The following is a 15,176-nucleotide window of genomic DNA, read 5'->3' as shown; positions in this document are numbered from 1 at the left end:
ACCACTACTGCAGTGACTCATGTATCCCCAGGCTGAGGAGCACTAGTAACCCTCCAGCTCCAGGTAGGGGATAGAACTCACTTTACACCTCAGAAATGCAACAGACAGCTTCTCTGGGGGCAACTTATCTTGTAAGGGATACCCCCACAGCTGCCCCAGCCTGTATCCTCTTGGAAACCGTCCCAGTATCACCCACCCTTAAGTGCAAGATTGCCGGATCAATAGGGATTGGGAAAGGAGGCTCCTGAAAACAGCTCTTAAGCTACTGGCCTCAGCAATCAGCCACAAATACAGAGAGAATCACAAAAGCTTTTGGGGTTTCCCCTCTATTATTTGGGGTTTTCTAATTTTTGCTCCTTAAGAGCAAATAACACTCGAAGTAAGTTCACATTTTCCAGATCAGGTAGTTTAACAAGAGCTCTATTGACTAAGAAAACCCCATTTCATGTCTCCATTGAACCCAGCTTGCCTTCAGAGTGCCTCAAAAGCAAACGTTTGCATTTTACCACTCAACTCTGCAGCACTGCATGGAATTCTGCGCATGAAAGCAAACGATGCTTATGACAAATTAGACGGTATTTAAGGATGATTGTTATTCTTTCTCTGCTCCTAACTTAACTCTGTTCATTCCTAAAGGCAGTAAAATTCCCGCCCCCCCCCCCCAGTATTTGGCTACAGAAACCTAAGATTTGCTTGCATTTAAAAATAAACCAAACCTTCTCTTTCTATTGCTTCCATCTGGCCGCCTCGCCACTAGCCCCAATTTAGCGGCGTAAGCGTTAATTAGGGGGTACAACAAACGCACCAATTAGCTCTCGTTAGAGAATACCGTGTGATCCGGACCGGGGCTCCGGCACCGGCGCTGCCCCGGGCAAATGGGAGCTGCCCCCGCACCGCCCCGAGCGACACCGGGGCGAGAGGAGCCCCAGATGCTCACGGGGGAAGTTGAACCATTCCCCCCCGTCCTCCTCCCCGGCTCCGCAGCCTCCCGCAAGTGCCCGCGGGGGGCTCCGGCCGGGGGGCGCGGGGAGACCCCGCCCGGAACTGAGGCGCTGCGGGTCGGGGGGCGGCGGGAGCCGGAACGCGGCCCCGCCGGGGCATTTCGGTTCCGGTTTTTGCAGCGTGCGCGCGTCCCCCGCGCACCGGGAGCGGGTTTCGGCGCCTCCCGGAGCGGCGCTGCCTTCCCGCCGGGGTTTAGTATCTCCATGTGGTTCTTTCTACGGAACCCCAAGCGCCCGTCGCGCCCCGGCCTGTGCCGGGAGCACCGGCGGCGGCCGCAGGAGGAGGGAGCGCAGCGGATCCCCCCGGGGCGGCGGAGCGGGGCGCGGGCAGGGGCGCCGTCAGCCGAGCGGGCCTGGGCCGGGGCCGGGGCCGGCCTCGCCACAGTCACCTTCGCGGCGAGGCGGCAGCGGCGGCGGCGCCGGACCCCGCAGGCCCGGGCGCGGCGGCGGGGCCTGCCGGCGGGCGGAGGGAACGGAAGGAGGGGTCTGCGCGGGCGGCGGGGGTCACTCACCATCAGCTCGATGGTCTTGTCCTCGATCACCGAGTCGGGCTCCATAGCGGCGGGCAGCTCCGCCCAGCCGCGCCGCGCCCGCCGCCTGCCCGCGCCCGACAGGCCCCGCTGCCGCCGCCGCCGCCGCTCCACCACCCCCCCCCGCCGCGAGCACGCACGGACGCGCCGACGCACGCACAGTGCGTCCCTCCGGGTGACGTCAGGACGCCCTGAAGAAGAGAGGCGCTACCCTGCCGCGGCGGCTCTCGTAACGGACCACAGCTCCCGGCGGCCCCCGCGGCGCTGCGCCGCCATTGGCTGCGGGCGGCTCCCGGCGGGCACCGAGGGGTCCCCTCAGCTCCGCCGCGGGCCGCGTCGCCCGATAGCCTCGGCCCGGTGCCCGCTGGGACCCTGCCCTCTCAGAGCAAAGCGGCCCCGGGGCGGGGCGGCGCGGCGCGGCGCGGCGGGGTTGGCGGGAGGGCGCCGAGGCCGGTGCCTCGCCGCTGTCCCAGGGCGAGGGGCCTGTCCGCGGGAGCACGGCCGCTGCGCCCCGCCTGGTGCGGTGCCTGCTGCGGCAAGGCGGGTGCGGAATAGCGTGAGGTTTGGGGATCAAACGCGCCTGTGGGACCCCGGTAAATACACTCTTGTCGCGGTCAGGTTTTATGTCCCAGAGCTGAAGCACGAGGTGGTTTGATTCGTGTTCCTGTACTTAGACCAAGGAAGGGAGAGTGAAGCCTCCCATTAGCCAGACCCTGTGAGGATCCCTCCATTGGCCACGAGCAAAGAAACGTGTCCAAAATCCTGCTCACTTACCCAGAGAGGAAACTGGCCCCTGGCTTTGAGCCACACCTGAGGAGTGTGTTCTCTTGATGCAAAATGAGAGACAGTTGGGGAGGGAGGAAAACCGAGCTCAAAATAAGGGGGAAAGTCATAGAATCCCAGCCTAGTTTGGGATGAATGGACCTCGAAGCTCCTCCAGCTCCAACCCCTGCCACGGGCAGGGACACCTTCCACTAGAGCAGGTTGCTCCAAGCCCGTGTCCAACCTGGCCTTGAACACTGCCAGGGATGGGGCAGCCACAGCTTCTCTGGGCACCCTGTGCCAGCGCCTCAGCACCCTCACAGGGAAGAGCTTCTGCCTCAGAGCTCATCTCAGTCTACCTGGAAAATAAAGAAAAGATGGTCCTGGCCAGAGGAAACTCTCAGTGTAGGTTAAATGAAAACAGGGCTGAATACAAAGGCCTGAAAAGGAGATGTGCTGTACTCACAAGGAGACATCAAAGCAGATAAGGTGAGGCATTTCCACCTGGCTCATCACAACCCTCAGCAGCAAGCAGCTTCTCAACCTTTAGGGTCTGCATCCTGCAGGCAAACTGCAGCTCACCACCGCCCTCCAGTACTGCCAGTGCCAGCAGCAGCCACCGGGTTCCTCTGGCTGCTGACAGGCAGCTGGAGCCGCTCTGGTGGGGCAGCAGCACCGGCGACACTGGAAGCTGAGGCGCTTTGGGTGGCCAAGGGCACATGAGCTGCGATCTGATGAGGCAGCAGGGGCCAAATGCATTTGGAGGCATTGGAAATTGGAAGCAGAAATGTCATAAGCAGCAATTTGGTGTAACAGCACAGCACTAGTGGCTCAGTGCTTGCAATGAAAATGGGCTCAGTAGCTTCCTGCTAAGCATTTTTTTTCCCGTTACCTGTTTAAATCTCTGCCAAATGGTGAAGAAATAGAGTGTGATCAAATGAAAATGGTGCAAAGTCCGTCCTTATTGACAACACACCTGCTTTGCAGGGTATTTAGGTCAGCAGAAATGTACCTTATTCGTCAAAAAGTGCTTAAAAGAGTACTTACCATGAGGTCTAAACCCTTCGTAGGATTGAAAAAATGAACCAAGAGCAGCAGGTTTCCCTCCCCATAGAATCAACCAGGTTGGAAAAGACCTTTAAGATCATCACATCCAACCATTACCCCAAGCTGGTGGGTCCACCACTAACCCATGGCACTAAGTGCCTTGTCTATCATGTTTTTTACACACTTGCAGGGACCGTGACTCCAGCCCTGCCCTGGGCAGCCTGTTCCAATGCCTGAGCACCCTTTGGGGAAGGAATTGTTCCTCAGCTCCATCTAAACCTGCCCTGGTGCAGCTTGAGGCCGTTTCCCCTTGTCCCTTCCCTTGTTCCTTGGGAGCAGAGACCAGCCCCCTCCTGGCTCCATCCTCCTGTCAGGCAGTTGCAGAGAGCGATAAGGTCCCCCCTGAGCCTTCTCCAGACTAAACCCCAATTCCATCAAACAGCTGCCGCTGCCCAGAGTCTGGGTGAAACTTTGACGTGCCCCAAAAGCTGCCCCGGTTACATTCTTCCAGAGAAAGCAAAGACCAGACATGCTGTTGCCCACGGTCCCTCTATCTGGAACTACAGAGCCCCAGCTCACACACCGGCACTAACATCAGCTTGGGCTGTGCAAGCACCCACCGACCCTTCCCCAGACACGCTCCATTTCCACATGAAGGCACATCCAAAGGCTTTTCCTGTCAAAGCTGGGTGCGGGCGCTGACAGCCGAGCTGAATTCCTTCCACCTTCACATCCCAGCCTGTAACAAAGGACTCGCAGGGCAAATTATACCCCATCCTCCGTGTTGTGTAACGCCACCGACCTCGGCAAGCTCACGAAGGTGTCACCGGGAACAAGGTGGGACAGAATCCAGCTTGGTTTTGCTCTCCCTGTAATCAGACATTCACTCTGGAGATCAAACAAAGCAGCAGATAGTTGTTTGTGACACCAAAGTTAAAAATCAGCATGTCTTGGTCTAAATATATACAGGGAAGAGAGTTGCTGATCAGCACAACGCTCTTTATGTGGCGCTTTCCTGGCTGTACAGTCAGGCCAGTTTTCTGATTATGGAAAGGATTGTCCAGGAAAAAAGAGGGGAAAAACCCCACATAAAAGGAAAAAAAAAAAAGAAAATATGCAAAACTTCCTCCATTTATTTGAAGAAAGAATAAATCCATCGTCTTGTGCTGAATGGTTAATGCATCACAATGATGGATGTTACAGAAGCAGATGTGGGTCTTTGTGGCATGAGCTGTCCGATGGAACTTGAGCTCCTGTAATCTGCTTTTAATTGTGTGGAAAACATCTACGATCTGAGAGAAAGAGAAGAATGTTGAAAATAATTAACCAAAGCTTTATAAAAACTCTGATTTTTTGGCTTTAGTGCAGCACACCAAGGAAAAATACTGTATCTGTAAAGTACAATTGTTTCTGAGCAACCCATCACTTAACAGCTTCTGAGGACTGAGCGATGTGTCCAAGGTCTAATAAGATGGATGAAAAACCAGGTTTTTGATAAAGCTTCTGAGAGATACACACCCCCTGAGCACTGATGAAGCCCAGCACTGTAGCCCCATGACTACACAAACCACAGTTTGAGGAGCAGTCTCTGGGTGTGTGCTCAGGTTAACACGCTGCTGGATCGGTAACACCTCCATGTGTGTGCTATCACCATGTCCTGATGGATTCCTGCCACACATCTGCCCATCAGCAGGGCAAGGATGGAGCTGGTAATTAAGCACTAATGATGACCTTGCTGAGGTGGAAGCACGCCAGGGCGGTGGGGCAGTTTCAGCCTAAGAGAGGACTTGCTCTGCCAGTTTTCCTGCGAGGATGAGTATGAGGGGGAAGTGCAAGAGGGAAAGTCCCTGCATCAGTGAACTGGAGATACCACCATGTTGTGCAATAGAGTGAGAACTCTTTGAGGTTAATGAACCATCACCCCTGGGCTGGGACCGCTGCTGAAACTCAGCCATCATTTTAAGTGCACATTTTCTGTACGTTCATTGCATGAGGTACCGATTTCCTCTTGCAGCAGGTATTTTTCAGCAGAGACAAGTGGAGAGGACACGCGGCATCAGGACAGGACAGGGCAGGCAGCGTGGGGGGAGCCTAGCAAGGAGCTGTGCCACTGGCCCTGGAGCCTGCACAGCCCCACGGCAGGATTTGCTCACTAATCCCCTCCAACCTCTACTCCCACACCGGCAGATCTGTCTGTGGCTCATGCTGCTGTGGACCAGCTCCATAAAGCACCTGGGGGAGGATATAAGGACTGACACAGTACAGAAACATTCCCAGTGAGAACGATTTGATTTTATTCTCTCTACATCTTTTTTGTATAATAAAGTGAATTATTTCACAGAAACATAGAATGTTGGAAGGGAGCTTAAAGCTCATCCAGTTCCAACCCCCTGCCATGGGCAGGGACACCTTCCACTAGAGCAGGTTGCTCCAAGCCCCTGTGTCCAACCTGGCCTTGAACACTGCCAGGGATGGGGCAGCCACAGAGCTCAGTCTCCAGAGCAGAGCTGCTCCAGCCCTCGCAGCAGCTCCGGGGCCTCCTCTGGCCTCGCTCCAGCAGCTCCACGTCCCTCTTGTGCTGCTGCCCCAGAGCTGGATCAGGACTGCAGGGGGGGTCTCCCCAGGGCGCAGCAGAGGGGCAGAATCCCCCCCCTCGACCTGCTGCTCCCGCTCTGGGGGTGCAGCCCAGCACACGGGGGGGTTCTGGGCTCAAGCACACACTGAGGCCGGGTCATGGGGAGCTTCTCATCAACCAACACCCCAAGTCCTTCTCCTCAGGGCTGCTCCAGCCAGTCTCCCCCAGCCTGTGTTTGTGCTGGGATTTCTAAGTCTGTTTCCATGTTCTGCAATTGTTTTAGGCCTTGAAATAGCTCAGTCAAATGACAAACATCCTGGCAGCTGGTCCCTTATTTCAGGGCTCCCTCTTGGTGCTAAACACCGACAGGACAAGGATAAAAGCCACCAGCCCTGGGTGCGTCCCAGACAGGCTTCTCTGTACCCACAGATGAGGATGCTGCCCCCATCCCTGTGCTGATCCAGCAAGGCTACAGCCAGGTGAGAAAACTAGACCCAAGAGCCAAGCAGCAAAACAACACACTGTCTGGGATCTGCCACGGACCAAGCTGGAGCTCGAATCCTCCAGCACCCCATGGGTATGCCTTTTGCAAACTTCAGATGCCTCCCCACAATCCCCAGCCTAACATAGTCTGCTCACAAACCCCTTCATCTTAGGATGTTACGATCACTTATTTGGCTGTTTGATAGGGATCAGAGGTTACTCAATGGTCAGTAATGAGTTACAGCACGAGAAAAGCAAGAGCAGATACATTTCAAATGCTCCTGCTGGAAGAATAATTATTGAACTTACAGCTGGTAGGAGTAAGATATAAATAAACATTCTTGTCAGGGCAGGGATGACTGCACTTGAAGTATGAAAACATTTATTCTTCCTTCAGAGAAGTGTTTTGTAGCCAGAATGGGGTGACACTAGGTGTGATGGGTTTTTTCAAACATTGCAGAATCCCAGCCTGGTTTGGCTTGAAGGGACCTTAAAGCTCATCCAGCTCCAACCCTCTGCCACGGGCAGGGACACCTTCCACTAGAGCAGGTTGCTCCAAGCCCCTGTGTCCAACCTGGCCTGATCTGGAAAGATCTGGAAAAAACTGGGCAGATTCCCAACGATTCTTACCCCAGCCCAATAACAAATGCATTAACTCTGCTGCCACCCAGAGAGAAGCAGCCGGTCCTTATCCAGCTCCTCTACACCACCTGAAGTGATGATGTTAGGAGCAAGGGGGGCTCAAAATAGCAATAGTTGTAAAAAAGGGGAAAGAAAGAAAATCAATGCAAAGCCCCCACACCCTGCGTTGAAGGAGGAGGTGCTCCCTTCCATAGGACCACGTCCATAGGATGGGGCCCAGGGCTGCTTCTTGCATGGCCACAGCTCCCAAGGACACGGACCTCTTGGCAGGGGTGGCCCTGCTGCTTTGGGGTGGTGGGAAACAGGAGGCACACAGACAGCACAGAGCTTCCCAAGCACAGGATCCAGCCCCCCAGTTGCTGTTTCCTGTGGCTTTATTCATCTATAAGGATCTGGAGGTAAGGGATGGAGACAGGGGGAGGCAGAGCAGGTGTGGGCAGCTGCAGCGCTGGGGTTTGTGACTCACGGCTGCAGCTCATGGGCTCCAGCGGCTGCTTTCACACAGCACTCGGCTGCTCTGCTTCACTTGTCGCATCCTACATGATAAAGCAAGACTTCACTTTGTGGTCTAAAGACTAGAGAGCCAGGACATCCTGTTCCAAAGTGTGGTTTAATGTCTGACCCTCCGCACCCCGCAGGGTCACCGCTTTCCTTCACACTCCTCCACAGACCCTCTTGTCTTCTGCTCACAGCCCACAGCTCAGCCAGGTCAGACAAGTTGAACCACTCCTCAAGTCTCCCCAAAAAAGAGAAACAGTTTCTCAGAGGTAAGGAAACAGCATATCATTGCTCTTTTCATACATCGGCAAGTGAAGGCTGTAATATAATAACCCCTGGTACAATGGGGCTTGGTCTCGAATATGGAATAAAATTGCCTGTCCTGTGAAAACTACAAAAACCCATCAGCTCCAATTGTTAATAAGCCACATTTGGACCTGGCTGGCTCAGAGCTGCCCAACCCCAGCTGCTGGAGCGAGGCCAGAGGAGGCCCCGGAGCTGCTGTGAGGGCTGGAGCAGCTCTGCTCTGGAGCCAGGCTGAGAGAGCTGGGCTGGGGCAGCCTGGAGGAGAGAAGGCTCCTGAAGGGGACACCTTAGAGCAGCTCCAGGGCCTAAAGGGGCTCCAGGAAACCTGGAGAGGGGCTTTCGACAAGGGCCTGTAGGGACAGGACAAGGGGAATGGCTTTAACCTGCCAGAGGGGAGATTGGGATGAGCTCTTAGGCAGAAGCTCTTCCCTGTGAGGGTGCTGAGGCGCTGGCACAGACTTTTCCCAGAGAAGCTGTGGCTGCCCCATCCCTGGCAGTGTTCAAGGCCAGGTTGGACACAGGGGCTTGGAGCAACCTGCTCTAGTGGAAGGTGTCCCTGCCCATGGCAGGGGGTTGGAACTGGAGGAGCTTTAAGCTCCGTTCCAACCCAAACCAGTCTGGGATTCTATTCTGTAATTGTGTGAATATGATGCAAAGCTCAGACCTCAGTATTTAATTAATCTACATCCCTTCAGCAAGCCAGGATCGTTGACAAGGATCTTCCTGGAAGCAGACAACTTACCCAGAACAAGATTTTGACTGTCAGAGCAGGTCAGTAGCTGCTATGTGTGGGAGCTGGCAGTGCTGGCTCTCCATCCTGCGTGGGAAGAGGTGACATTTGGGTAATTGGTGTCCTGCCAACTGTAAGACAACCTCATGAAGCCAATAATTGATTGTGAGACAACAATAAATCTACGAACGGACTTACTTTGCAGTGCAGCATCCTTCAGGCACATCCACCTACCTAAGCAAAACAGCGAGGAGTAACTCAGTTACCCTGTTAATAAGAACAAAAAGCAATTCACATGCATGGTCTGTACTCCCAGCACTGTGCAGTGAGGGATGAAACCACTCACTGTTTTTGCAAGTGAAAGGGGAATTCCCAGCCCTCTTGTTGGCCTTGATCAGAATGCATTTCCAGGTTATTTTTCACCCCCTGGCAGAGCTGTGCAGGCTCTGGTGCCCTCAGACCCTGCCCAGACACCAAAGGAAATGCAGCTTTCAGCAGTTCTTGCCATGTCTCAGCTGTACTTTTCCATATTTATAGGAACTCTTCGATTTCAGCATGGGAGGTGGTCGGTGACACGGCACAGGGCACCTCTCAAAGTACAGCGCATCAGAGCGGCCCCTGCCGGGGTCTGTGCCCATGCGGTGAGAGCATCTCCACCTCAGCAAGCAAAGGGGAGGAGAACAATTGTTATTTAGTGTAAATCATCCTCAGCCACACTCACAGCAGAGGGGCTGGTCCCGGTCCCATCCCCACTCACCTCCCACAGGTATCACTCTCTCCAACCCAGCCCCTGCGTTCCCCATGAATAAGCCGTGATATAGAGCCAGCCCCATGGGATCTGCCCTTCCCACACCGAGCATCCCCCAGAGCACAGGGGCAGCTCCCAATGCTGCTCACACCAAAGCCACATGCGGCACATCCCGCCTCGGTGCCCTCCTTACACCTGAACAAGCTGGGCATTAAACCAAACCAGGCTGAGGCCCAGCCAGGCTGAGCTCAAGATAGAAATGCAAAGGCGGGTCTACTGAAGGACAGGCCCCCGTCCTGCCTGGCTTTGCAGAGCATGTCTTTGCCATCCCTAAATGTGCTCAGAAAGCTGCTCAGACCTCGGTCGCATCCGGGATGCGCAGAGGACACGGAAAGGAGGTGTTTAAGATTCACTTGGCTGCAGATGCAACCAAAATCCATCCTGGCATAAAATAAATATGTGTGGAAAGGCAGAGCAGAGAAGAGACAGGGCACCTCACCTGGTGGTAGCAAACCAGGAGGGATGATGGCAGAAACCCAGCAGAGGTACACGAGGTGTCCTGAGAGCCCGCTGCCACCCATGACGTGGGTTCACAGCATCCTCCCTTCCCTCCCCACCCTCCACAAGTATGTTCTTGGCTCCCAAGTGGTGCTCAAGTGAAGGCGGCTGACTTCAGCTCACAGCTACACCTCTGATGCTGTTTCACATGGGATGTCCCCCTGCTTTATCTTGTACATAAACCCCATTCTTTTGGCTGGTTACCTGCTGCCTTCCACAGGCAGTGAATTGATGGGTGCTTCCGCAGGCGGTCCCTGCTGGCAGTGCAGGAATGGAGCTTATTCCTTAATGAAAACTGGCTCAGGAACATGAGATGGTCCCTCTGCCTGTCCTCATCACCTGCCTCTATGGTGGGCTCCTGTGGACAACCCCAAAATACCTCTGTGTAAGCTGGGCTCTAAGCAAAGCTTGCAACTGCTCTTCGAACAGACAAAAACCCCTTGATTTAAACAGAGACAATTAAGTAAACTCTTCTTGTTTTCTGACCCAAGTGGCTTCACCGCATTGGTGGTGATGATGGGGGGGATGATGATGATGGTGGAGAGAGCTGAAGAGCATGGCCCCAGCTTGCAGAAGCTCCAGACTAAGGGAGCAGCATTTAAAAGCTCACAGTAGGTGCTGATATGCAGGAGCGTGTCTGGTTCAGGGGGTGGCTGATGGTACTGTTGCACATGGGTTTGGGGCTGTCCTGGCCAAAACCATCCTGGGAAAAGCATTGAAGCCTCCAACAGTGCTGGGGAGCACCGCTGCCCCCCCTCCCTGGAGGCAGCATTTAGTTTGTGAGCTGGAGGATGACATTTGCTTAGTAAAATGCTGTTTTTGTAACATAACCATGGATGTTCCCAGGCCTCTGAGCATCCAAACCCAGACAAATCCCAAAAACCAGGCAGAAAACCCGAGGAGCAGCCAGGAGAGGAGTCAGCGCCTGCATGAACACTGCAGCGTGATGGAAACCACCACCGAGGTGGAAACCATCAGCACTGTTCAGGGCCTCAGGCTTCCTGGGCTGGGACATCTCCCCTCGGTCCTGTGCCTCAGGGTGGGTTTGGGGATGGGGCAAGGGCAGGGGGTGAGCACCCCAGGGTGGGCTGAGGGGTGCAGGGAACCTCAGCACTGATAACAGCAGGTACAGTGCAGCGAGCTCAGTGTCCCAAGAGCACAGCAACCTGTCCCCATCCCAGCTGCATCCCAACACCATGTCCCCACTGTGCTGCACGCTCTGCTGTGAGGCTGTGCCTTCGCTCTGATACCAAATTAAATGAGTATTTCACTATATAATTGATATCAAATTAAATTACTATTTTACTGAATAGATGGGGCTACAAGGATTCTTAAACTAGAATTTTACTGTGTATAGAGGATATAGAGAGAAGGAAGGCTGCCACAAGAGAACCAGATGTCTTCTCTCAAACCAGTGGAGGTTCCTCCTGTTGATAAGGTCCGAGACACAGGGAAATGACTGTGAAAGAAAACAGCTCGAGAAGCCTCTCAGGGTCATAAATTAGCCCAAACAAGAACACGGAGTTAATTGGAAAGTCTACACACATTCCAATGTCCTTAACTAATGGGTTTCCATGAGAAAATAAAATGAGGGGGGATATTTCTCCCCAAATGACCACCAGGACCCCCAGACACCACTCCTCAAATTCACAGCGCCTGCACCGCGGCCTCATCTGTCCAAATACCCATATGCAATGAATAATGGGAACTGGGGGGGCATTTCGTGGATGAATATGTATAGAATGAAGATATATCAGCTGTGAACTGTCTCTTCTCAGGGTGCACAACAGAAGGAATGATCCCCCAGCACCTGGGGCAGGAATAAAGCCATGTCGGTTTCTAACTTGAGGTTATTTCCCCGAGTTCGGTGACAGCCCATCAGCCCCCTCCAGCCCAGCAATTCCAGCAGCTGCCGGCCCTGGAGCGGGCAGGGCAATCCAGGGTCACTGCATGGCTCATTCCAGCAGCTCCTGCCCTCAAAACCCTCTTACCTCCACAAGCAGAGCAGCTCTCGGGTAGCTGGAAGCCACTGGGAACCTCAATGAAGCGCAGTTGAAGGTGTCCCCATTCAAATCAAGTCCTGAAGTTGGAGCAGAAGGAAAGCAAGCAGCAAAGGAGCCACCTGGGACTCTTCAAACACATGGCAGGGAACACCAAGGCAAGCAACAACTCAGCTGTGAGGAGCCCATTGCCTGAGGAGGACGTTTTTGTGCCAAGGTGGCAACTTGGTGGCCAAACAGGTGAATCAGCTTCTGAGAAAACTCCTGCACTGGCATTAGAAAGAAGAAACTGTGGGTTAGAAACTGGATTTGTCTTACAGCCTCAAAGATGGTTGGGGTTGAAGGGAATGGTCCCACACAACAGCTTGGCATTCAGCTGGACTCACATACAGCATCCTTGAGGAGCTCCTGTCTCCAGGTCCCAGCTTTCAAAGAGCTGCCATGTCCAGAGCGGCCACCACCGTGGCTCTGCAGAGCAGACCTGCACACACAGCACTGCCACGGAGCTACACAGCTACAGCAGAGCTACGGGGAGACCTGGGGACGCAGAGGGAAATGGGATGGCCCTGATGGGGAGAAGAGCAAGGAGCCGCCCAGGCATAGCAATGGCCATGGATCACCCACATGAAGTGGGACAGGCCGGTGGCTGTGGCCATGCAGCAATGTCCTGCCACAGCCCCTTCCTCTGCCGAGCAAGGCAGTGCCCAGCCATGCAGAGCCGGGGCTCTTCCCCTTCACACGTCACCTTCTCACTGGCTCAGCCTCCGCAGCAGCTCCCGGTCACCTCTCCGTCAGCGAGACGTCAGGATTTGCCCTTTGCTTTCTTCCAGCACTGACAAAGACTCAGAAGTGTTGGAAGTGCAATTTTTGCACCACTGGCTAAAAATAGCCGAGTGAAATTCCAGAGCTGCCTTTCAGCGCCACCGGCTGCGCTCGGCTTCCCAGGACAATGGCATCTGCAGCCTGCGAGCAACAACAGCGCAGGCCGGGCTCCAGCTCCCGAAATAACAGCTCATAAAGGGCAAATTCTGTCTTTAATTACAGCTGCATACAAAGAAATGTTTAAAAAGAGGATTATCAGAACACCCGAGCACACGTGCTGAACCAGGGAATGCTGCAAGAGCAGTGTGGATGTACCAAACATAAGATGTCCAGAGAAGCTGTGGCTGCCCCATCCCTGGCAGTGTTCAAGGCCAGGTTGGACACAGGGGCTTGGAGCAACCTGCTCTAGTGGAAGGTGTCCCTGCCCGTGGCAGGGGGTTGGAACTGGAGGAGCTTTAAGGTCCCTTCCAACCTAAACCATTCTGATTCTATGAAAATAAGAACTCAGCAGGTATTACCCAGGGTGTAAGGCACGTGTAGTTGAAGTATTTAGAAGAGCTGAAGCCCTTTGGCACAGGGAAAAAAATAAATGCATTCAGACAGCAAGTACAAGCTGCTCATCCGCTAAACTCACATGAGCCTCCTGGCACACGGCCTCCAAGTTCAGGTGTGAAGTGTCCAAATTCAGGTGTGAAGCTCCCAAGCTCAGGTGTGAAAAGGCACAGATGGAGCAGCACAGGGATGCGCTTTAAACCACTCAGAGATGCACAGAAGCAGCTCCAGGTGACATCCTGGAAACTTACTTTATTCTCTTGATTCCAGCTCATGACGATTGGATCCCTTCGAGGGAAATGCTGATTTTCCAGCCCACGGGCAGGCGGGAAGCCATGCTGCACTGCTTGCAAAGACAAACCTGTGTCCTCTGGTCACCTGTGTGGGAAAGCATGCCGACCCAGCAGCACCGACCTCCCTGCCAAACTCCATGTTGCAGCAATGCAGCGTGCTGAAGGCAGCCTGGGCTCCCAGATGAGAGCACTGCAAAGGGATGCTCAAGTTTATAAGCCGGGAAGAACCTGCCTGATGCTCTGCAATATTCTATGTGAAACAACGTGAACCCAGAATGCTAAATCAGCACTTTCAAATCCAAGACAGTCCAAGTGCTATCGCTGAACCCTGCAACCAGGACAAAAGCAAGTAGGCAACAGAAGCTGCTTTCTGAAGGGTAAATGGGAGCCAGCCACCTTCTTTTGGCAGCTGTAAGGAAGGAAATAGTTTCACCACCTTTCTCTCCTGTGACCCTGTCTGTCTGGAACTGAGAGATGCCCCTGGCAGGAGTTACCTTTGCTGCCAGTGTGCTGGAGGGGACCCGCACACAGCTCCTGCGGCTGCTCTCCTGTGTTTCCTCACTGAAACGTGGAGGGGAAGAGACATGAGAACCTGCCAAGATTAGTACATGGGGCAATAGGAGCTGCCAAGCATGCCTGGCGTGAAGCATCTGTGACACCAGCCCAGGCGGCTCTGGAGCATCTTCACCCCCAGCAGCCAGGCTTTGCTGCTCCTCCTGCTCCCTCGAACACCCAGCTGAAGAGCAGAAGCCAGTTTTGCTGTTGCTGCCAGTAAAGGGTTAACTGAGAACTACTCCTGGGTTTGTTTGAAAACAATATCCATCCACATACCTGGTTACACCAAGTGGTGAGGCTGCACAGGCAGCGTTCTGCAAGCAACAGCTTCTGCGATGTGCTGACTGATGGCATTAGTTTTCCTTGTTTAAAGTATTTTGTGCCGATCTCAGCTTGGTGCTTTTATCTGCACCAGGAGCTGAATGGTGATGGGTTTTCTGTACTTCGATTGCAGACAGCACGAGACGTGCAGCTAAGTGGGTTTGTGTATTGGTTTTGGTTCTGCCCCAGCAGAAATGTCCCATCTCCAGAACTCTTCCATCTGCTACAAGTGGTGGATGATCAGCTGCAGCCAGAGAATCACTTTCTAGGCAAGGCCAGCTCACAGGAGACATAAAGCATCCCTTAAAATCCCTGATATTCATGTCTCTTACATGTCACCTTCCCAGCTGGGGGAGAGTCATCCATGCGTGTAGCTCAGGCCCAGGAGGAACTGGGGCAGATGAGTACACTGCTGATCCAGGTTTGTCCTGCACCAAGAGGCAGGGTGGAAAAGGCTTCTTAAAAAAACACCCACCCATGTGTCGTGTGCCTGGAATGTTAAGGGCAGGTTCCTGCCTCTGCCAGGCATTTTTCATCTTCCAGAAGACCACCTGAGGTGACATTCACAGCACAACTTCCTTTGAACTTGAGTTGGTGGCTTTTCCCCCCAGTTCTGAAGTTAGATTTCTGAAACAGCTTAAAAGAGCAACTGGGTCTGATGAAGAAACCTGCTGCTCAAACCCAACTGTGAAAGACCTACCTCAAAACTCAAGTGCTGACCTGAAGCTGGCCCCAGGCTGAGAGGAAAGCAGG

General features: G+C 53.9%; 1 protein-coding gene and 1 long non-coding RNA gene across 6 annotated transcripts in view; both read right to left on the bottom strand.

Annotated features, from left to right (window-relative positions):
- Nucleotides 1-1,687, bottom strand: part of FBXW11 (F-box and WD repeat domain containing 11) — a 77,705-nt gene extending 76,018 nt beyond the window's left edge. For 2 of the 4 annotated variants that reach the window (XM_030503608.1, XM_030503607.1), the window contains exon 1: nt 1,514-1,653. Coding sequence is in view for 2 of the 4 variants with exons in the window: in XM_030503607.1 (XP_030359467.1) it covers nt 1,514-1,558 (45 nt within the window). In the remaining 2 variants the exon portion in view is untranslated. Of the gene's footprint in view, nt 1-1,513 lie in introns of all 4 variants that reach the window. The other 2 variants (XM_030503610.2, XM_030503611.1) reach the window with 2 other exon arrangements.
- Nucleotides 1,688-4,072: 2,385 nt separating this feature from the next.
- LOC115615475 lies at nt 4,073-12,143 on the bottom strand. Of its 2 annotated transcripts, none has more exons than XR_003994065.1 (4): nt 11,872-12,143; nt 10,085-10,238; nt 8,587-8,841; nt 4,073-4,632 (listed from the first exon to the last, which is right to left on the bottom strand). It is a non-coding gene; the product is annotated as an uncharacterized LOC115615475 (long non-coding RNA). The 2 variants fall into 2 exon arrangements; XR_003994064.1 differs by lacking the exon at nt 4,073-4,632 and having other exon boundaries at nt 8,474-8,661; nt 8,773-8,841.
- Nucleotides 12,144-15,176: the final 3,033 nt, after the last annotated feature.

The sequence above is a fragment of the Strigops habroptila genome, chromosome 12 (genome assembly GCF_004027225.2).
Source record: "Strigops habroptila isolate Jane chromosome 12, bStrHab1.2.pri, whole genome shotgun sequence".
Taxonomy (NCBI): Eukaryota; Metazoa; Chordata; class Aves; order Psittaciformes; family Psittacidae; genus Strigops; species Strigops habroptila.
The sequence above is the reverse complement of the archived record's forward strand: the minus strand, read 5'-3'. Positions and strand labels throughout refer to the sequence as shown.